We start from the raw sequence: 23,476 nt of genomic DNA, 5'->3' as shown, positions 1-23,476 counted from the left end.
AGTAACATAATATACCAATTTTTAGTTTGTGTTTGTATATCTTGAATATATTATTATTTGTGAATTATTTAGGCCCAATTTGGTTATAATTAAGTATCGATTTCAAAACCGCATATGCGGATACTAATAATTGTCTCCGTCCGATTAGGGCCCTTCTGGCCTCCTCCACTCAAGCGACAGCCCAAGCCGAGGTTCGAGATCCCCGTCCAGGGGGGACGCCCTTGTGCATGTCGCTACCAGGGTGAACCTTCAGTTCACCCCCGCGTCCGCGTTAAAATGTAGAAGCTCTTCTGGCTAACATTGAGAAACACCTTACAAAAAAAAAAAAAAAAAAAAAAATTGTCATGACATATCTAATGAGCGAGCACCCTAACTGATCTTCAAATTGCCTACTCAGATAATTTGGTCTCGTAAATAAATACAGATTAGATACACGCTATTTAATTCGAAAAATTCTTGAATTATTTATAGACTGTTTATTTGATTATAATGCAATGTCAAAAGCTACGAAACAGCTACGTGATCTCAATACCTTAGTATGTTAATATTAATGGTAATGTAATTATTTTTGTTTTTGTATTACTTTTATTCGGTTTGTACAAATTAAGTTAGCTTGGTCACAGATAATATAATACTTGTATTTTTAATTATAATACTTTTATTTTAAAACGTGGTTATTTTTGCCATGTAGCCATGCATTCATGTGAATATAATTTTATAGATTTGAGCATGTTGTATGACTTTAAAACTTACGTGTAGAAAAAATACGTGTCGTAGTAGAAAAAAATCACACCGTATTAATAATTTATTTACTATCTGGAGAGCGAACCATAAGAACTTTGACTTGGAATACTTTAAGAAGAGAGCGTACTCCTCCGTCAAAGGCCGGCAACGCACCCACATTCCACAATACTCCAAAGTCTGTGTCTGTTCATGGGCGGCGCCAACCATCGCTTTCTGTCCGGTCACGAGCAAGCTCGTTTGTTAGCTTATACATAAAAAAATATATAAATAATCTGTAGAAAAAAATGTCTTTATTATTAAAAGCCTACACTGTCCGTGTTAACTAATTTATGATTACAGACCTTGTGACATTTTAAAAATTTACGATATTTATAAATTTTGCTACGTTGTTATATTAAAAATAAATGAAACCAATTATTTTTTCCCCAGTTCCATCGCCCTATTTTCGGCTTGGAGGTGCCTAATTTCACAGATTTCGCCGGCCCTGGCGTTATTCTTACGTAAGTACCTATTTTAATTGGTTTTTTCTTTGGTAAATATTGAGTAATTATTGCGAGGAAATGTGTGTTTATTTAGTATCGGGTATCTCTTGCGGTTAATCTGAGTCGTGTTTATTTTTAAACGGCAATTTGAATTTTAAAACCTTTTTTATCAGGGATTATAATTAATATTAATATTGAATATGACGTTAAATTGATTCTTTGTATGTTATCAGATATACTAATCAACAGAATATAAAAAATCGACTTGATTAAACTTCAAGTATGATTTTAGTAAAAGATAATAAGTTTATTTATATTACAATACTGCTTTTCGTATTTCTAAAATTTTAAAAAAATACTTCTTTTCAAGTATAACATAGGTACAATTAAATGAATATGTACCACTTTAATATATATTTTACTAGCTTTCCGCCCGCGGCTTTGTCTAAAATTTAATCAATTAATTATATATTAAAACTTTCCTATCGAATCACTCTATCCATTAAAAAAAACCGCATCAAAATTCGATGCGTAGTTTTAAAGATTTAAGCATACAAAGGGACATAGGGACAGAGAAAGCGACTCTGTTTTATACTATGTAGTGAAGCTTGAATACGTTTCCTTTGCATTTTTTTTCTATAAATATTTTTATTCTTTAAACAGGATTATTTTCTTCTTGGCGGTAGCATTAACATCTGGCTCCATGTTGGCAGAACGCAACGAAGGAATTCTAGAAAGATCTCTGGTCTCTGGAATCACTGGTGAGTTAAAGAATAAATAAATGTTACAGATAATGAATCTTTAATGGGCTTTATGTGGAATTACCGCTTGTTGATACTGAGAAATGTTATTTTGTTTTGAACAATGTAGTTGTTTATGTAAACAACATAAATATTTCTATAAACAATGAAATTGTATGTTTTCGACAGAAGTTACCTCTTGCTCATACATAAACTGACAAATCTAAACACACACACATACACACCCACACACGCACACATTCACCCACACACACACACACATGCGCCCACACACACAATACACAAACACATTACACACACACACACACACGAATACACTCCACACTTAACTATTAATATTTTGTTATTTAAACAGTTTATTATTCTGATGTAGATTCCTATTTTAAGTTAAGGAAGAGCGGGTCCTCCTGACACAGGTTTTATATTAAACTTACTAGGAGGGCCCTACTACTCCATATTGTATTGTATGAAATGAATAATAAAAAGTTTTTCAAAGTTTTTCAAAGTTGCCTATTGAATATTTTGTCTTGTATGATTTTAAAATTTTGATGATTTCCAGGACTTTGATAAATTCTTGATTAGTTGTAGGTACTTATTCTGTTAAGGTTTTAAAAATATATTTATATTTCGTAAGATTACTCTTCATAATAATATATAGCTAGCTGTCCCAGCAAACGTTATTCTACCTTACTGTAATCACTTAGGGGTATGAAAAATAGATGTTGCCCGATTCGCAGATCTACTCAATACAAAAAATTTCATGTCAATCGGTCCAGCTGTTTCGGAGGACTATTATTAACATTGCGACACGAGTATTTTATATACAGTGTGGAAATTTTCGATGGGCCCTGGAGGGAGAGTACTTGATAAATATTTTAAAAATGAAGGAATGTTTCCTTTTTCCCAAATTTGCTATCTCCAATATTTCAAGTACTTTCCCTCCAGGGCCCATCGAAAACTTCCACACTGTATATAGAGATAATCAATTAAACGCATCCCAAATCCATTAAAAACCTTATTTACCTTTAACCAACTTCAAAAAAGTAAATTATTTTTCTTTTCCAGGTACTGAAATCCTCTTCGCCCATGTGTTAGTACAAATGATTGTGATGATCGTCCAAACGGCTATGGTGTTAGTGGTTGGGTTCGCCATCTTTGATCTGACGTTACGGGGACCTCTTGGCTGGGTCATTATATTGACTCTCAGTATTGGATTGTGTGGAATGACTTTTGGTAAGTTAAACTTAAACTCAAATTTTTGTTTTTCACTGTATAAAAATTATAACATACATATTACATAATATATAAGTAAAAAGTATGTGTAAGTATTAAAAAATATGTGTATTAGTCCTTCAAGACGGATTTTACTTAAATAATCACGAATTTTATGTGAAACTAGCTTACCTACCGCCCGCGGCTTCGCCCGCTTTGTCTAAAACATAATAAATTATATTATATTAAAACCTTCCTCTTGAATAATTACTCTATCTATTAAAAAAACCGCATCAAAATCCGTTGCGTAGTTTTTGATTTAAGCATACAAAGGGACATAGGGATATAAGGACATAGATAGGGACAGAGAAAGCGACTTTGTTTTATACTATGTAGTGATAAGAATAATAAACGAAATTAAATCTCATGATATTTATTATGTTACAACACTTTAAGGACTCTAAAAACTTTAGTACGATTTTGTAAACTATATTATGGCAACACACAACTTATAAAATGAATTTTCCAACAATTTATAAACATATTTTAATAGAATATCAAAACCCTTTTGTCACGAAATTTAACAATAATGGTATATTTTTCAAGAAAATCGCTTCAACGGTTTTCCTCTTTTTGAATTTAATCCTATCTATGCGCTACTTTTGAAAATAAGCCGCTTTAGAGATTTATCTTGCTTCACTAGTCTAAGCTGAAATGGTACTTACCTTTGTAGTTTTTATATATATAAAACTCTATTTTGGCATAGACATACCTTTATTTGGTACTAGCTTATATACTTCTATATCAATAATTCTAATAATCCTAATAAAGTATATACTAAAACCTTGCTCTTGAATCGATTGCGTAGTTTTAAAGATTTAAGCATACATAGGGACAGAGAAAGCGACTTTGTTTTTTACTATGTAGTGATAAAACAAAATTATAGGAAGGTAAAAGGTTATGTAATGTTATACAAATGCCAAAAAAGGCTTCTGTAATACTGTTAAATCCTACTAATATTATAAATGCGAAAGTTTGTGAGGATGGATGTGTATGTACGTTTCTTACTCTTTCACACAAATATTACTGAACCGATTACAATGAAATTTAGCACACATATAGAGGGTAACTTTCACATAGGATAGGTTTTATCCCGGAAATTCCATGGGAACGGGAACTATTCGCGTTTTTCTCTGAAAACGTGGGCGAAAAGCTATTATTTAGTATATTATATTAACAACTAGCTGCGCCCCGCGGTTTCACCCGCGTGGCTCCGCTTCTGTTGGTCTTAGCGTGATGATATATATATAGGCTATAGTCACACTATAGTCTTCCTCGATAAATGGACTATCTAACACCGAAAGAATTTTTGAAATCGGCCAGTAGTTCCTGAGATTAGCGCGTTCAAACAAACATACTCTTCAGCTTTATAATATTAGTATAGATGTAAATCTAATCTATAATCGTTATAATTTTAAGATCCACAGTTTTCGTCAGTACGAATAATTAATGATTCTCTTTTGTTACAGGTTTCGTGGTATCCTGTGTATGTGATACAGAAAGGACAGCAACGTATCTTGCTTTGGGATCTTTCCTACCCATGATGCTTCTCTGTGGCATCATTTGGCCGGTTGAAGGTAAATTGTTTAAGCTTCTTTAATATTACAATTTATTATATATGAAGCTAAATATAGCTATGTACTATATTACACTATGTACTTTTTTGTTTTTATTCGTCGAATACTGCTAGACTTTAACCACATCTTGCAATATGATTTATTTAAAAAGCTCTATATTGACCCTGGTTAACTTCTCAATAGAAAAATGTATATTTTTGGTAATATTAGTGCTGATGATGTTATTTACTATTCTCATTTAATAGCGCATGTTTAGTATAATATAAAATGAATATACCAAAATATTGGTAATAATAAATGTTGTCGTCTTTCTAATTAATTCTCTATTATTCTTGAATTCTATATTTATTTCTTCCACATCGGAATGGAACGAAGTTACTAAAATAACAGGCTTGCTTTCTATGAGAGAGATATACAGACAGATAGAGAAACATGCACACCGCATGGCTTACAAGTTACAACTATAGCAAAAAGTGTTGTTACAACTTTTCGACTTAATTTTTTCCATCTTGCCCTCTTTCGCAACGCACGATAAGGAACTTCGTTCCATAATCGTTTAATTATTGAAGTTATACTTCTTTTGGCGCGATGGAGAAAAATGATGAGAGTGAATTTTTACAATGCGCGCGCACACCGACACCTAAATTTAACAGCATGAAGTTAGTTCTAGGTGGTATGAAAATTGATAACTATGTTCAAGTTGTATATTCTAGTATTTTTTCCATGCGCCAAAGAAGTATAACTTCTAACGCGTGTACATAAGTACACACACTCTTTTTTTTCCAATAAACAAAGGTTTTTTTTGTTTATTTCAGGTATGCACAGAGTGCTCCAATGGATAAGTTATGTCCTTCCTCTAACAAAATCAACGGAATCTCTCCGCTCAATGTTACAGAGAGGATGGTCCATAGAAGTGCCTACAGTATATTCTGGATTTATTTCCACAGCCATTTGGATTGTAGTTTATTTAACCGTTAGTATATTATTAATTAAATTCAAAAAGGGATAATAAAAAAAAAATTGTACAAAAAAGGCATTTTTTCAATTTTTTTTAATTGCTCAATTTCGTTTTGGTATGTATCGAAATGTTGTAAATAAATAGTTTAAGTGGTATGTGAATTTTTGTGATTGCTTTTGAGTTCAAGGCAAATTTAGCTAGTGTTATTAAAGTCATTTTTAGAAAGGGACAATATTAACTTTACATGTAAACTTGGGATTTTTTTAGTATTACGATTTACAATTAATGTATTTTTTATAGAGTTTTTTTTGGATTTTTTTATTATAGATTTTCAATAATTGTAACGAAATAATTATGATTTACAAAAGGTTAACATAAATTTGATTAGGTATCTGTTTCAAAGTAATGAGTTATTTTTTTACGTAGACTTATAATATAAGAATTTTGTTACATACTATGTTACCTAATATGTGATATTTATTAAGGCGAGGTTCTTGATGCCATTGTATGAACTAAATAATTTAATAATAATATTTAGTTTAGTTTGGTGGTTTGTCTGTGATTTATGGTTATTAATATAAACATAAAATTGTAATATTCTTTTTACTTTCTTCAAATAATTTCTTGTGTTTAATTTTCATAGCATATCGGGGAAATCTTCTTTAAAATATTAATAGCAGGAAATTTCCTGTTGTCATTCACAGTAGGTACTTGGTAGGTACATATAGATATTATTTATTTATTACTTATCAGTTTTTAAGACATTCACTTATTTCAGTTGACATTGACATGACATACTTTGACATATTATGTCAAATTCAGTTGAATTTGAACCTTGTGTTTACATTTTTTTCTAGCTTTTTTTGTACTATAGACTTTGTTTAATTGAAAAATTACTTTGCTCAATATATTTGTATGTAGGTATGGATATAATTATAAATAAGTGGTAATAAATATTTCTCGAAACTATTGTGTTGTTTTATTGTGATAAAATTCTTTAAAATCCTAACCCAAAATAGTTTATAGTTATGTGTGGCTTGTGGTATTTTTTGAACAAGTGCAAGTGTGTAAAATCTAGAATTTTTTTTGTTTCTTTATGTCAGATTGAGCAAAGGGGCAGGTGGGCCACCTAATGTTAAGTGGTCAGTTGGTCACCACCACCCATAAACACTTGTAACACTAGAAGTGTTACAGATGCTTTGCCGGCCTTTTATGGATAAATAAGCTCTTTTCTTGACGGCCCCAATGTCGTAGTATTATGATTATGTATTTACTATTGTTCTCCCGTGACGGGTTTAAAATTTTGAATAAGGCAAATAAATTTTGATTACTTACGAAGAAAATATAATACTTACTTAGATTTAAATCTTGCTACGATTTAGATACCTTATAATATTTATTCTGAACGTCCTATAGCTGTAATCTAGCTCTGTTCATGAAAAGCACTTCAGCCAACAGGAAAGCTTTTTAAAATTTGTAATAGACTCACTTTTTCTTTATTCATATTAGTGAAATTTCATGTAAAAACCAAAATTGCATCTTACATTTTAGTTTCTGTAATATACATTAAAAGAAGGCTATTGTGTTCGCAAAACACGACAAAAAATGTACTCACTTTTTTGTCATTCAAAATTCACTGAAACTTCATAACAATGGTAATATCTCGTAGAAATTTTACCTCGCTTGGCGATGTACGGACTTTACAGAATATCTTTGAATATTTTTCCTTAAACGTATTTAACTGGCTTTTATATAAAAAGGAATTCTTCGAATATGTAGGTGTTTATTACTTTGTCTTGCTATGTCGTAAAAGTTCAAAAGCTGATAGATTTTAACTTGAGGTGTGGAGTCATCGGTGTGTCCAACACTCGTGACGTCATAAGTTTTCGTTTTTTAAGTGCTATGGTATGGCTATGGATGTATTTTTTTTTAAATTTGATGTTATCGATTTTAAGAGATAACAAGGACAACTGTAAGTTTCCTTTACACTCAATTGGATCTTTTAATAAAAACACTTTAGAATGAAGTTTGTTTACTATATTTATAACAAAAATAAAGCTACATATCTTAATTACCTACTAAGAATTTAAAATTGGCTATTCCTAAAATAAAAGTTCAAGCTTTGTCTACTAGATATAAATAGAGCTTTTGCAACATTGATTCACTTTATTCTGGCAAACTACTCTTATGTCTGCATTATCAAATAGTTTCCTGCCTCCCTAGCCAAGTGGCTTTCTGTTAGCGTAGCGTTCAATAGAATAGACTAAGAATGTATGAGATTCACGTAAGCTGTAGATAAAACGTATCTACAGCTAGGGGGGCTGCATCAATTTATATTTTCATTACATCTAATTAAATTGGTAGGTTAAATAAAATAAAACACACCTCAAGTTTCAGTAACTATATTTAACCTCAACACGAACACAAGGAAATATACTACAATAAGCAAACAAATAAAAGTTTCCAGTCGCCCCATGCGAACGAGCCTAAGGTCGTCCCAATTGACAGTTGTACACCGCAGCGTAAGTATCGGTAAGGCGGAGTACACAGGACGCGGCGTTATTATGATAACTTTGTTCTGCAATACGCGCGTGAGGATTTACTGCCACCTGTGAAATAAGTTTTATCATTATCTATACCAATAATAAAATTGGAGTGTCTGTTTTTTAATATTGTAATAATCGATTTTTAATAAATGAATATGGATATAATTTGTCTGCCTGTCTGTTTGATCCGGCTAATCTCAGGAACGGCTGGGCCGATTTTGACGGGACTTTCACTGACAGATAGTTGAACTTGTAAACGATTTTTGTAAGTATTTTTACTGATTGGTATTCAACTTTTCTCATAGCTCTTATGTTTAAGCCTAGGCGACCTAGTTTCTAATACCACATTAATTAAATTATTTATTGTCGTAGAATGGAATTCTTTTTTTTATAACGGCATAAAAAAGCAGGTACCGAGTAATTCGTTCGCGAAATTATATAGCGCGAAGTCAAGCACCCGTGTACAGTCGCGAGCAAAATCTAGTTTTCCATATCCAAGAAATAATATACACTTAAAATCTCAAGTATCACTATTGTAGAACACTCGAGAAAATCTTAACAAAATGTCACGTGCATCTTGCACAAAATTTATATAACGGTTAAACCATATTTATTGCTTGAAAAATCTTTGCTCAAGTTTTGTATTCGACTTATGTTCTTTGGATTTGACAATTTTTCTTGCTTTTACTTTATTTATAACCGACTTCAAAATAGGAGAAGGTTCTCATTTCGCCTATGTGTATTTATTGGTTTTGTAAACGAAGCACTTTCGACTGGGTGAATCGATCTTGATGCTTCTTTTTTATTTGAAAGCTAGTGCCTTTCGGATTGTTCATATCTGTATATCTGTCCAATTCTGATCATTTAAATGCAGTTTACTTAAATAATATATTTATAAGTATACAAAACCACATTTGTATTATTAATTTTAGATATTTGTAATGTGTAAACTAAATGTCTATTCGATTCGTTTTAAAAATTTATCAAATATGGCGCCAAATTGCCTACGTAATATTGCATCAATAAACGAGATCACTTTTATACAGAAGAATATTTTTAAATCCTACGTTTCTGCAAATACGTGCTTCGCATTTGGTTACCAAATCTTGTTTAGTCTATCTTGTTTCAGACTATTTAGTAGTTAGTAACATTATTAACATTAATTAGTATGTCTTAAGTATAGATTTAGTTACACAACTTGAGTTTATCTTTTAGAATTTGCTGATAAACTTTAAAAGGTTTGAAGGTTGATTGGTTGGTTGAGTGAACTTTTCAAAGGAGACGCTTTACTCATAATATACATATATAAAAGATATAAAAAGCCTGTTGGTCTGTTAGTTTGTCTTCTCTTTGCCATACAGTTAAATCCTATCCTATCCTATCCTACTAATATTATAAATGCGAAAGTTTATGAGAATGGATGTATCTGTATGTATGTTTGTCACTCTTTCACGGAAATACTACTGAACCGATTACAATGAAATTTAGCACGTTTATAGAGGGTAACTTGATAGGTTTTATCCCGGAAATCCAACGGGAACGGGAATTATGCCGGTTTTTATTAGAAAACGCGGGCGAAGCCGCGGCCGGAAAGCTAGTGACTAATAAAGCTTTTTAAGCTTAAAAAAGATTTCAATTATGTCTCGACGGATTAGTTGGATGCCAAACTGTTTTTACATCTTTTAGTATGAGCCGATTAATTCTTAGGATAATATTAAGAATGTAAGTACAAATAAACAATATTATGTAATATGTTACCTTAAACGTATAGTCGCCTGGTTCTACATCAGTCACATCAACCCATTGACAATCGATGTTATATTGATAAATATCTGAACAGTTGACTGACACACCTGTAAATAATTACTTATATAATATTATAACACATTGATCACGAAGTTCCAATGAAATTTTGATTTTTGTGCCTACTGAGTACTTATATGTTTAGCTTATGTAAGCAAAATTATCTATTCATATTAGGTCTTCGAAACCGATATGTTTATGATCGTATTGTATAGAATGTTATGTAAAATCATGTACATAATATACATAAATATATTTTATCTTCAAATTGACTTAAATTTCACACCAACCACGAAATAAGCAAAGTAGACATTATAATATTATTTTTATATTGAAATAATCAATTTAAAAAATTGTAATTATTGCCTCTTTATCATTTATTATACTATGCTGGTATATTTGTTTAAAATAGTAAAGGGGTATTAAAGTGCTTTGTAGGCATAACTGCAAATCGTAATTTTATGAAATCAGTGGTTTGATTTAATTAATTACAATATAAATTATTAATTTAATCTGGTTAAATTGCATACATTTTTCAGATGTTTTCATTCGAAAATTTCATGACAATATTGAATATTTACAACAACATTGGGTTTTAAGAAGTTCAACTCAACAAATTAGCAAGGAAAGTTTCTATTTAGGTAATTTTTTAAATATAAAAAATGATATACAATGCAGGTGAAACCGCGGAGCACAGCTAGTTTGTAATAGAAGCTAAAAATGCGTAGGTACATTTATACTCGTATTTTCTAGAATAGTGTAGAATATTAAAGTTACCTATAGGGATTTGTCACCGTATGGAAAATATTAACAAAAATCTAGAGAGCTAAACTCAGTTATATTGACCCGTTTTACCCTTTTGGTGCGGAACCCTAAAAAGGACCTTACCATTGTATAAACTTACCTTGGTCGCCATAATTCAAACAAGAGTATTTCTTCTCCACACCAGGCAAGCAAGTATTGTCCTCCAAACAGAAGGAAGCTTTATGACCCTCGGCTATTCTTCTTCCAGAAACGTCTAGAACGTCGAACGTTGCGAAGACCTCCATACTGTGATAATGCCTGGAATTTTTTGTAATTTATACTAATTTTATAAAGCTGAAGAGTTTGTTTGGTTGAACGCGCTAATCTCAGGAACTACGGGTCTGATTGGAAAAATTATTTCTGTATCAGATAGCCCATTTATCGAGGAAAGCTCTAAGGCTTTATTACATCATCACGCTAAAACCAATAAGAACGGAGAAACGCGGGTAAAACCGCGGGGCACAGCTAGTTTATACTAATTTTATAAAGCTGAAGAGTTTGTCAGTAGGGGTGGAATATCAAAAATGTTTTCACTCCTTACGAATAAATACACTTTATTGAGGAAAACATAAATGGACAAATATTAACCGCTCATTCAACGTAATCATATATATATATTATGTTTTAGTATATTTTCGTAGTTATGTTTGTGCCTTAAGATATGTTTTGTCCCTTTTTCTTTTGAAACTTTTGGCCACAGATAACAAATTGTGTTTAAAGACTAGACATAATCTGTAAAAGATTTCTGGCGTAGCCAAGGCGTAGCTCGATAAAAACAAAATTAATCGCCATAGTTATGAATGTACGACAGTTTAGCTTCACAACTTCGACTGTCAATTTATTGGTTTTATCTTTAATTCGAAATCAAATATAAACAACTTTGTATAAAACCGTAATCCTGCTAATACTATAAATGCGAGTTTGTATCTTTGTTTGTTTGTTACTGCTTCACGCAAAAACTGCTGAACTGATTTTCATGAAATGGCATACGCATAGAGGGTAACATAGAATAACACATAGGAAGGTTTTATTCCGAAAATCCCACAGGAACGGGAACTATGCGGGTTTCCATTGACTACGCAGGCGAAGCCGCGGGCGGAAAGCTAGTTAATATTATAAACGCGAAAGTTTGTGAGGATGGATGGATGTTAGTTATTCTTTCACGTAAATATTACTGAATCGATTACAATGCAATTTGGTATGTAGGTATCTGAACGCCCAGAATAAGACATAGGTTAATTTATCCCGGAAATCCCACAGTAACGGGAACATATCCTTTGAACGAGCGTCTTCTTGAAGACGCGGGCGAATCCACGGCGGAAAACTAGTGAAATAAAATATAAAATATTCAGTGAAGCATATTTTACGGTGCAATAAACATTTTTACAAAAGAAATGTTATTCCTAACCCTCATCTTACCAACATGAATAGATTGCTAAGTCCAACGCATGTTATAAGTAAGAAAAACTCTTTTATACGGACATATGCAAATCCTAACAATGGCTTGTGGGATATCTCGATTGAAATATGAATTTAGAAAGGAAATTGAACGTGGACTTCTTTGATTAATTAGAATATGTTAGAATATTTACTTTTAATATTAACTCAAATTTTTAATATTGGAAGTCGGAGTTGAAAAATACCTATATATCAACCTATTTATACTAATATTATAAAGCTGAACAGTTTGTTTGTTTGAACGCGCTAATCCCGGGAACTACTGGTCCGATTTTAAAAATTTGTTCGCTGTTAGATAGCCCATTTATCGAGTAAAGGTTATAGTAGTATATTTCATTTCATTGATTATTATTAGTTACGTTGTAGACTTATTATATACAAACATTGCAGACCTTTTCATTTAATATCATTCAATTAGAGGTAATCTAATTTCCAATAATACATATTTTATGAGTTTTTTATCTGAATGCAATGAAATATTATAAAAAATACCAGATTTCAATATTGGTGTGTTACTAGATCACGATAGTTTTTAGTAGGTGCGTATGAGAACTTTATGACTCTACAATTTTACTTTTCACATAAATCGTTATAATTTGTATAAGTAATGTACCAAACCATTACCAAATCTATTTTATGATATACTTACATATGACACAAATGCCATTGCCACAAATGTTTCGGCAAATATGGTCTGAATTCAGCGTTCCCAACGTTCAAAGATGCCGCGGTAAAGCGCAGTAATCTTCGGGTTTCAAATTGCCAATTCGGATTATTCTTTTGTACCTAAAATAAGAAAATAAATGAGAAACGGCAAGCGGAAATAGGCAAGAAGATGCAGTATAAATAGACTCATGTGATGTTACAAATTCCAAAAAAGAAAATGAATGTAGAGCCAGGTTGAAATTAAAACAAAATGTACTGTAATTAGAATGTTACAAATACTCCTAAAGTATGAATTAATCTCTTAAAGAACGAGAGGAGTATTCCGCTCAATTTGCTCTAAATTTTTATCTAATAATAAATAATAAATGGTTTTTTGAATGATTAGCTCTATTTAGTCTATGATAATATTATAGTCGAGTTACGAGTTGTTAATCAAAATTACAACGTCATGAAATATAAAACGTCATAAATAGTCAAGTGTTTAGTTATTTAACGATATAAATATAATGTTGTAATTAGCAGTAGGTATAAGTAAATAAAATAATATTTTGCTGTTTCATAATATTTAGTTCTCTCTAGTTAACCAATTATACAAAGATGAAAGATTCATGTGTTATGGAAACGAGGCAATAAACACTATGTAAATATAAACATAACATACATAATTACATATAAACATTAATTTAACACAATGTTTCACGATTTGTACCCATAAGATTAATTCATTTCGAGTCTAAAATATAAGACTTATACGTTTCCATAAAGCAAACAATACATAATTTTGATACACCACAATTTCCACAAACAATGATACTGATTGAATTGTAAAGTCTACTACTAACGAACCACGTATTTTTAAACAAATAAACCAAACTAATGCTTATTCCGACGTAGATATAACATATATTGCTGTGAATAAATTTAGCTGTCATGTTGTACAGATAGCAAATAAAATAAATAGCCTTGTCCAGAGATAAGCTCGGATGATTGATTATTATTTACGTGAATCCATTCCGAAATTGGATTGGAAGTGGTAATATGTTATTTGTGGTAGTAACACTGGTCTTACATTTGTGACAATTACTAGAGAGGAGTCAGCATACTCAGGAATAATTAATTATTATTGTGAAAATTTAATTTTCATAGTCACTATTGCATCATCACTACATAGTATAAAACAAAGTCGCTTTCTTTGTCCCTATGTCCCTATGTCTCTTTGTATGCTTAAATCTTTAAAACTACGCAACGGATTTTGTCGCGGTTTTTTTTAATAGATAGAGTGATTCAAGAGGAAGGTTTTAGCATATAATTTATTAGGTTTTAAACAAAGCGGCCGAAGCCGCGGGCGGTGAGCTAGTTATATAAAAAATGATAAATAGTTTTTAAAAATCATGGGATTACTGTATTGCCAACGATCCTTGATGTACAACTGTTGAATTAAATCGATCCCTTTAATAAAGAAGATAAAAACTGATTATGAAGGAGTCAGTTACAAAGATACAAGTATATAAACATTCAGGCAACGTTAATAAAAGCGTATTATAATACTCTCTGTTTAAGAACTTATACAGTACCTAATACATTAAATATTTTTTTTACCTCATAAGCAGACTTGCTCAAGCAGTTTTCTTCCATAGCACACTGCAGTTGGAACATAGGTGCGTCTTGTAAATGTGCAGTTCGCTCTATAGCACTTGTGTCCAAGAGAAGGTCCGCCAGGTAGTGCGTACATACCACGGCTGCGACGTGGCCTGTGAATCCGATATCATAAATTTTTGACGTGACAACGTCTTATAATTCGATAGAGCCACCTGCACGCACGAAAAAACATGACTCATGCGGCGTTACCTCGCTCTGAGGCGTTCCATGTAAGGCTTGAAGTGCGAGCGGGACGCGGAACGAACGACAAAGAAGCACAATCGGACGTTGTCACGTTCAACTATCGTCAGTAAACCGACTTTACAGACAACCAATTTTTTATATGAATAAGTGTTTAGCTCTACATAATAATTCGTTTAAAAGTGCAACTGTATGTGATACCTATTGAAACTTAAAAGTATCTCTATATCACATTTTTGTTGTTTAGGATTTAATGAGAAAATGTTTTCATGCAATAACTGAAAACGAGCTTTATAGTAAGTATCCAATTATTAAAATATACTGACTATAGACATAGTACAACTAATGTATTATTTAGAAAAATATTGTAACGCAAAGAAATTCATCTCTTATTATCTATACTAATATTATAAAGCTGAAGAGTTTGTTTTTTTGTTTGAACGCGCTAATCTCGGGAACTATTGGACCGATTTGAAAAATTCTTTCGGTGTTAGATAGCTCATTTATCGAGAAAGGTTATACCTATAATATCATCACGCTACGACCAACAGGAGCGGAGCCACGGGGGTGAAATCGCGCGGAGCAGCTAGTACAATATACACGTTTAAAATTTAAAAATAATTTAGGTATATTCATCACTATGAACTTTATTTACTCAAAGAATTGCATTTACTTTTTCCAGCTAACATTTAAATATTGATCACAATAATAACATGAGGCTTTCACGATCCGTTTAATAATTTTGACACGTAAATACAAAGTCCAGCTTTATTTGGGTCGTGGCGTTAATCCTTTTTGTTATAAAAGGTATTAAATATATCTTTTGTGAATCCCAAAAGATTTAAGGAACATATCATTTAGCAGAATGCGATTATATTTTTCTTTGTGGAACTTAGTGGGGCAAGAAATATTCGAAGAGATTTGCCTTATTAGATTTATTCGGCGGAAAATGAGTCGAAATTTGCGAATTACATTAATAGAAAATGTATTTTCTTGCGAAATGTCGATAATGAATAGAGTGGGATATTTCTAAATGGATTAAAGTAAATGAATGAAATAAACACGAGTTTTTGAAGTGAAAACTTCTTTAGCGGCGTTGGGTATAAAATCTTAAACTCGCGTCAGGACACGTGGCCTGATCGAAAAAGCGTAAGACGGATGTTTTTTTTAGCCCTTATATTCCATGCGTAAGACGGATACCATTCCAAAATATCAAACATGCTGAACGTTAATAATCAAGTTTTCACTTCTGCCGGCACTCCCGGAGTGCAACCCGCCTTTTTTTAATAACGACTATGAAATATTTACTTTAATTGTTTTTAAAGAATTTATAAAGAAAATATAAATCATCATAGTTCTAGTAACTAAGTAGGTACATAATTGCTGATACTTATTTGTGTTGTTAATAAGTGCTGATTTCGTGTCTACAGAAATATTTTAAAAATATCAAAAATATACCAATAAAATTGACTAACCTCTTTCACCAGGACAGAACACATCACCAAATTCTCTATGTTTACAAGAAAATAGATTTGTTTCATTTCCTTCACACTCAACACCACTCAGTATGATTTGGGAACTGCCAAAGAAATCAGTCTGGAGCGCTTGGTCAGCGAAACCGAGGGCCAAGTGGTGGCAAACGGCTGCTGTTTCGTATAATGTCCAACCATCAGGGCAAATGCTGCCCCAAGTATTGTTGTAGTATATCTGAAATTAGTTGTAGATGAGGTCTTATAGTAAATTTGATATAAAAGCCGTTTTATTATGGACAGGACATGAAAGACTTGGTATATAATTAAATTTAGATGGACAGGAATGTAGTGGAATACTTCTGGTTCTTCTTTATCGCGATGACTTCTTCTTGTGATGTGTAATGTAATAAATAGAGCAGCTAAATTTAGTTTGGGTCACTTATCATAATAACACACATTTCGTCTTTATTTTAATACCTACCTACCTACGTAATAAAAATTCAAATTCAAATATTAGTTAAGTAATAATTAATATTATACAGTATTCGATTTTTTTCAATTCTGTAATATCTTTTAACGGTTCTAAATACCATACTTAAGTTAATCATGACACCACATTTTAATCTCAAATCTGGCTTACCTCTACTCTCCCTTCGTAACTATTTCTTCCACCAACGAGTCTCAAACTCGCGCCCCTCACATCCATTACTTCATGTATATGTCTTGGTTTAATTTTACCATATTTTGTTATATCTTTTATCTCTTTCTCTTTACATATTACACCTGCTGCTTCACTCTTCTCACAATCTGATGATCCCCAGCCGGAGAATATACATTGGTTCAAAGATATTTCATTGCCTTCACATACGACATCATCCATCCAATATTTTTCTAGGATAAAAGTCATACGCTTAATACTCCTTTTAATAAAAATTCTCAATGTCATATATTGCCTATGTTACATAACTAATATAAAGTTTAACCTACATTATTAAAGTCAATAATTACATATAATTAAGCTATTGCATAGCTTCTATCGCGGGCCTTGAGCGCGAGGACCGAATCCAGAAATTGCGTACCGAAAAACCTAACGCTCCCCACTCCGACAGGCACGGAGGTGTGGCTTGAAGGCATGCTATGCAATAGCTTAACCGCGGCAGTCCCCGAGTGCCACACGTATTTTTTTAGACATTGTGATGATTACTTCCAAGTTCCAACATCCATTGAGGAAACAAAATAGTAGAAGTCAATAATTGACATAGTTAATGGACGATCTGTACAAATATTTCAATACATATTCATTTAAAAATTGATATCAATGATGCTCCATTCATGCCGATTTGTACCTTGACCTACTGTATAGCCTTGACTATATCCATACTAATATTATAAATGCGAAAGTAACTCTGTCTGTCTGTCTGTCTGTTACTCAATCAGGCCTAAACTACTGAACCAATTTGCATGAAATTTGGTATGGAGATATTTTGATACCCGAGAAAGGACATAGGCTACCTTATATTGCGAAATATGTACCACGGGCGAAGCCTTGGCGGCCCACTAGTTATGTCATAAGTATTCAAATAAATAGCTTCTATAATAAATTGCATATTACCCATAGCTTCTCCGAATTGCCCACCATGGGTGGCTATACCGGTTCTATTCAATGAACGGCAGATGACTTCAGCCGCTGCATTGTCCCAGGAATCATCGCATACTGCCCCCCATCTACCAGCATGGTAAATGTACACATTGCCTGTGATAAATAATTGAAAATATAGGTAGGTAATTAATTAAATGATTATGAGTTCCGGCACGGTCGAGAATAACATGCGGATAAACTTACTGTGGTAAACTATGGTGGTAAAGTATCTATTTGTTTTAATTTTTGGATACATTAAGGGTCGATTATTGTTCAATAAAAATAATAGGAATTTAACGAATTATAATTTTTGTACTGTACCTATATAAAATTAATCTAGTATTGATACATAAACACGAGTAATCCTGACCAGTAAAATTACAGAGCCTTAATGTGTCAAAATATCACTATTGCTATTTTTTGGTAAACTACGATATTTGCCTTACCTTCAAACTCCGTTCCACCCAAAAGTTTAATTTTATTCTCCAAATATTTTTGTTTATTTAACAGTTTCTGAATAAACGCAGCTCTCATGTTTCGTTCATTCTCACTTAAATCTCTACATAGTACACTCACAAATAATAAAACAATACACGATTTCTGCATCATCATCATATTAATTACTGAACACTATTCATTCTCATTTCTCATATATAAAATATATTTATGGGCACAATACGCTTCCCTGAAGAACACCTGACGCTAACAACCCATCTATTTTACGAAAACTGGTTCAAACCAATTTATTTTTATTTGTATTTAAATTTATTCTGATTCTGTAGCATGTAACATCACTGAAATCTTTCATAGAACTGCGGAGTGGACATAGAATAAGCTCTTAATTATTGTGGACGCTGTATTTGTAGTTCACGGTCAGGAATATGGGTTTGTTCAATTCAATGATGTAACTGAATTCAAGTACAATATTGTAGATTTATTTGATGTACGTGATGATTGTCTTGTACTATATATTTTTATATATTATGCGACGTTATGGGAATAAAGATAGACAATAATTTAAGTAGGTACCTATGTCCTTTATATATGAGACGTTATAGGAATAAAGAAAATAACATTTTAAGTAGGTATGTTCCTAATAGACGAGACCAATAATTACGTACTTTAATATATTAGACTAAATTATATGTTTTGATTGTGTATTTATAAGAAACAGAAGTTTGATTCACTCCAATCCATCCTAATATTATAAATGCGAAAGTAACTCTGCCTGTCTGTCTGTTACTCAATCACGCCTTAACTATTGAACCAATTTGCATGAAATTTGGTATAGAAATATTTTGATACCCGAGAAAGGACATAGGGTACTTTTTACCCCGGGAAATAGGATAGGTGTTATCCCGGAAATCCCACGGGAACGGGAACTATGCGGGTTTTTCTTTGACTGCGCGGGCGAAGCTGCGGGTGGAAAGCTAGTTAGGTATATGGAAGATTTCTCTATCAATTCCAAACATTTTAGAATTTCTAAGAATGAAGGTAAGGTACCCCTTCATCATTTTTTAAAGTTGGTAAAACATTCAATATTAGCCACACGATGTTAGAATAAAAAAGATATGATCACATCGTTCTATTATTTCAATTAAAATGAGCGAACAAAACTATTTGACCCAAATAACATTCAACACCAGCCAATTGAATTGTTATGTCAATACAATGTTTGCGTTGATTTATTTAGATTTTATTTTTATTCCAATTTAAAATAAATAACAATATATAAAACTAGGTTTCCGCCCGCTGCTTCGCTCGCGCAGTCAAAGAAAAACACGTATAGTTCCCGTTCCCGTGGGATTTCCGGGATTGCGTCATTTTCCCGTGATATAAAGTAGCCTATGTCCTTTCTCGGTTATCAAAATATCTCCATACCAAATTTCATGAAAATTGGTTCAGTAGTTTAGGCGTGATTGAGTAACAGACAGACACAGCTACTTTCGCATTTATAATATTAGTATGGATATGAACAAGTTTTTAAAGAATAGAAAAAATCGCCTTTCCACTTTGGAAAACGAAGCGGGTTCGAATCCCGCCTCGTAATTTTTATTTTATTTCTAGCTGCTCGGCGCGGTTTCACCCCCGCGGCTCCACTCCTGTTGCCCGTAGCGTGATGAAATATAGCCTATAGCCTTCCTCGATAAATGGGCTATCTAACACCGAAATAATTTTTCAAATCGGACCAGTACTTCCCGAGATGAGTGCGTTCAAACAAACAAACTCTTCAGCTTTATAATATTAGTATAGATTTAAAAAAAATGTCATTTATAAACTATTTGAATTTATGAATGAGAAATTATAAATGAAGCATTGATAAAGTCCTATTATATAACACTAGCTTTCCGCCCGCGGCTTTGCCCGCGTGTTCAAAGAAAAGTCGCATAGTTCCCTTTCCCTGGGATTTCCGGGATAAAACCTATCCTATGTGTTAATCCAAGTTACCCTCTATATGTGTGCTAAATTTCATTCTAATCAGCTCAGTAGAATTTGCGTGAAAGAGTAACAAACACAGACACATCCTCACAAACTTTCGCATTTATAATATTATAGTAGGAAATGATGATAAAATGAATAGATTTACGTGTGTAGGTATTACGTCTGTGTTCACACTCTTGTGTTTCCTTGTATTATTTACTAAATGCGTTCATGATCTCTAATATAATATCTATCATTTGTTTAAAAATGTAAGTGCATAATCAGCGACTAATATTGAAAAATTAAAAACAAAGAATGTTCTTTTACAAATTCATCATTCGTAAAAATACGCCTTAATTTTTCACAAACGCTAATTATTGAAAAAAAAAAACGAACCCAAATCCTTTAAATTAAAGCACTATCCCTAAACCTCATACATTCTCACAAAATGTCGTTTTATAGTAGAAGAGCCAGGGTTTCCAAATTTTTTTATTTTGATTGAACTTCAAACACACTTCGAGATATTTAATATATTTTGGGTATTTTTAATTATCCTTCACATGTTATGGCAATAAAAGAACTTAACTTAAAACACAAACTAAATTTATTGAAACAATCACTACATCACTACATAGTATAAAACAAAGTCGCTTTCTCTGCCTCTATTTCCCTATGTCCCTTTGTATGCTTAAATCTTTAAAACTACGTAACGGATTTTGACGCGGTTTTTTTTATTAGATAGAGTGATGCAAGAGGAAGGTTTTAGTATATAATTTATTAGGTTTTAGACAAAGCGGATGAAGCCGCGGGCGGTAAGCTAGTTTATTAACAAAATGATCTTTTCCAGGCGACGAGGCAAAAATTTATTAAATAAATTGTTTTAAATTTTTAGCTATTTTATAAAAATGCTTTCAAACGAAGGAATGGTCTCACTAATTTTTAATTTGTGCCAGCCCTAACATCCTAAATTACGCCTACCCGCAATAATTTGCACTAAAACTCTTTGTTTCACACCGCTCATTGTTTTTTTTGCTTCACCCTCAGAGTTACGGACCTTTTTTATTACAAGCCACAAATTGTCTTAGTGTTATTTTCTTTTATTACTGTTTAGGGTTATAAGCTATTCTTCGTTTTTTTTAACATCCTATTTGTCAAAGAATTGATATGAATGTGAATAAATGTTGCTCTACCAACTATTCCTCATAATATTCTCTACTTTAGGCTTCCAATATCCATATATATTATCTGTTTTTTTAAGTGGGGAAAATCCATATACAGGGTGTCCCACTGTTGGTATACTAAGCTCAAAATATACGGTTATAGTTTTGAATACGCTGACTTCGTAAAAAATACTTAATTCCATTTTTTTTTTCAAATAGATGAATTCTTAAAACTCTATGTGTACAGACTGACAGACAGATGTGACAGACATAACAAGTTATCGTTTAAGATTATGTTTTCCAATTTCCAAATTTAGTCGTAATCGGTTCAGTGAAAGTGTAACAAACATCCATCCATCCATATTTACAAATTTTCGCGTTTATAATATTAGTAGGATATATAAATATGTACCTACAACACATACCTCAAATACGTAGAAAGTAATGTTTAAAAGGTTCGCCATTATCAAACCTTTTCCCACTTAAAATGTAACTGAAACCCTTATGAAAACGCGTATCATAAAACTTAATGTTCAAGTGAAATTCGTAATTTTTCCCTACGAATGTAATAGCTTCTAATGTATGTTGGTATTACCACAATATACTGATACAACCAGTAGGGAAAGTTCATACAACACGTTCGAAATGGCTCACGCACACAAGCGTGTTTATAAGAATCGTGTATTATCACAATTGACAGTAGAAGAATACACACGATTCTCGTAAACATGCTTGCTTGTGTGCGTGAGCCATTTCGAACGTATTGTATTGTATGAAGTTTCCCTACTGGTTGTATGTGTGTATTGTGGTATTACGATTTCTATAATAGCACTATTAAGGTATGTTTTAGTACTTCGTGAGTGTCTAGACTGCTCGATTAGCACTAAATGTTTGTGGGAAATATTACTGTATCTTGACTTGTTTTTAAATAGCATAATATTTTGTTATCATTATATTATGGTTTAAACGAAATAAAAGCTGAAGAGTTTGTGTGAACGAATTTATCCTAAAAAAAAATGCGTATTCTTTACTTGTTTTGAGACTCCCGTGCAATGAACATAATATTTAAAACATAATATTGATTACCCTTGTAATATATTTTTTGTCTGATTATCTCCCACTAAAATATATCAAAACTATGCTAAGAATGTTTTTTTTTTTTTAAAAAGAATATAATTTATAAAAGTTATTCTAATTCCCGTCATAAAACGGATTCACTTTTATAGTCCATTATGTAAAGAAACAATTTGAATAAAGCGCCTAAAATTTTATGTCTCTTGAATATTCAAATCCTTGTTAAATTATAATTCACTAAGTTCCTATAGTTTCAATGATTAAATGTATTTGGTAGAGTTCCAAATTTTAGCTAAAATATCCTATATTTCTTTATTCCAATGAAGTGTTTTATTATTTATTTTATTTTAAATAAAAATAAAAATAAAAATAAAATAAATTCCAATGAAGTGCGTAAATGCCTGTTAGTTTAAATAGGAACGACGTATTTATACTTATGTATATTGGATTTTCTTGCATTTTCAGTTTCATTAGCACACATTTCTTCAATTTGATATTATTATAAATAAACCAAATTTCGTGGTAGTTAGGCCATTTATAATAATGGCTAGACCATTTAATTATTATCATTAATTTTATTTGTTGACTTTGTCTCCATATGAATGGGTACAAAAGTGAAACAACGTTTTTCGCATAATTTGTTTGGATACCGAGTTAATTTATTTAAGTTACTAGCCGTCCGCCCCGGCTTCGCCCGTGGTACGTGTTTACGTTTTATCTACATAAGAACCATCCTAGTACTTCAAGGAATATAATAAAAAAAGAATAATCGAAATCGGTTCAGCCGTTCTCGAGTTATG

The 23,476-nt window shown here is 32.0% G+C and overlaps 2 protein-coding genes across 2 annotated transcripts in view; one reads left to right on the top strand and one right to left on the bottom strand.

Annotated features, from left to right (window-relative positions):
• LOC123702752 (ABC transporter G family member 20) overlaps positions 1 to 6,738 on the top strand; it is a 67,399-nt gene extending 60,661 nt beyond the window's left edge. The window contains exons 12-16 of the mRNA XM_045650537.1: positions 1,174 to 1,244; positions 1,890 to 1,987; positions 3,053 to 3,220; positions 4,729 to 4,836; positions 5,652 to 6,738. Of these exons, the coding sequence (XP_045506493.1) occupies positions 1,174 to 1,244; positions 1,890 to 1,987; positions 3,053 to 3,220; positions 4,729 to 4,836; positions 5,652 to 5,845 (639 nt within the window). The 3' untranslated portion in view covers positions 5,846 to 6,738. The remainder of the gene's footprint in view (positions 1 to 1,173; positions 1,245 to 1,889; positions 1,988 to 3,052; positions 3,221 to 4,728; positions 4,837 to 5,651) is intronic.
• A 1,442-nt stretch (positions 6,739 to 8,180) lies between these two features.
• On the bottom strand, positions 8,181 to 18,812 carry LOC123702758 (lysyl oxidase homolog 2B-like). Its single transcript, XM_045650541.1, has 9 exons — positions 18,468 to 18,812; positions 17,995 to 18,135; positions 17,023 to 17,273; positions 16,386 to 16,617; positions 14,671 to 14,822; positions 13,055 to 13,191; positions 11,048 to 11,205; positions 10,099 to 10,193; positions 8,181 to 8,403 (listed from the first exon to the last, which is right to left on the bottom strand). The coding sequence occupies exons 1-9, from the start codon at positions 18,634 to 18,636 to the stop codon at positions 8,281 to 8,283; spliced, it is 1,458 nt and encodes a 485-aa protein (XP_045506497.1). The 5' UTR covers positions 18,637 to 18,812; the 3' UTR covers positions 8,181 to 8,280.
• Between the last annotated feature and the right edge of the window lie 4,664 nt (positions 18,813 to 23,476).

This window comes from Colias croceus, chromosome 24 (genome assembly GCF_905220415.1).
Source record: "Colias croceus chromosome 24, ilColCroc2.1".
Classification (NCBI taxonomy): domain Eukaryota; kingdom Metazoa; phylum Arthropoda; class Insecta; order Lepidoptera; family Pieridae; genus Colias; species Colias croceus.
This window is presented reverse-complemented; position numbering and strand designations above follow the sequence as displayed.

Coding starts and splice junctions, on each gene's coding strand:
- LOC123702758 (XM_045650541.1), bottom strand. CDS start 18,636: ATGATGATGATGCAGAAATCGTGTATTGTTTTATTATTTGTGAGTGTA. Junction 17,274..17,994: donor GCAATTCGGAGAAGCTATGG/GTAATATGCAAT, acceptor CTTTTATCCTAG/AAAAATATTGGATGGATGAT. Junction 8,404..10,098: donor CAGGCGACTATACGTTTAAG/GTAACATATTAC, acceptor CTTATTTCACAG/GTGGCAGTAAATCCTCACGC.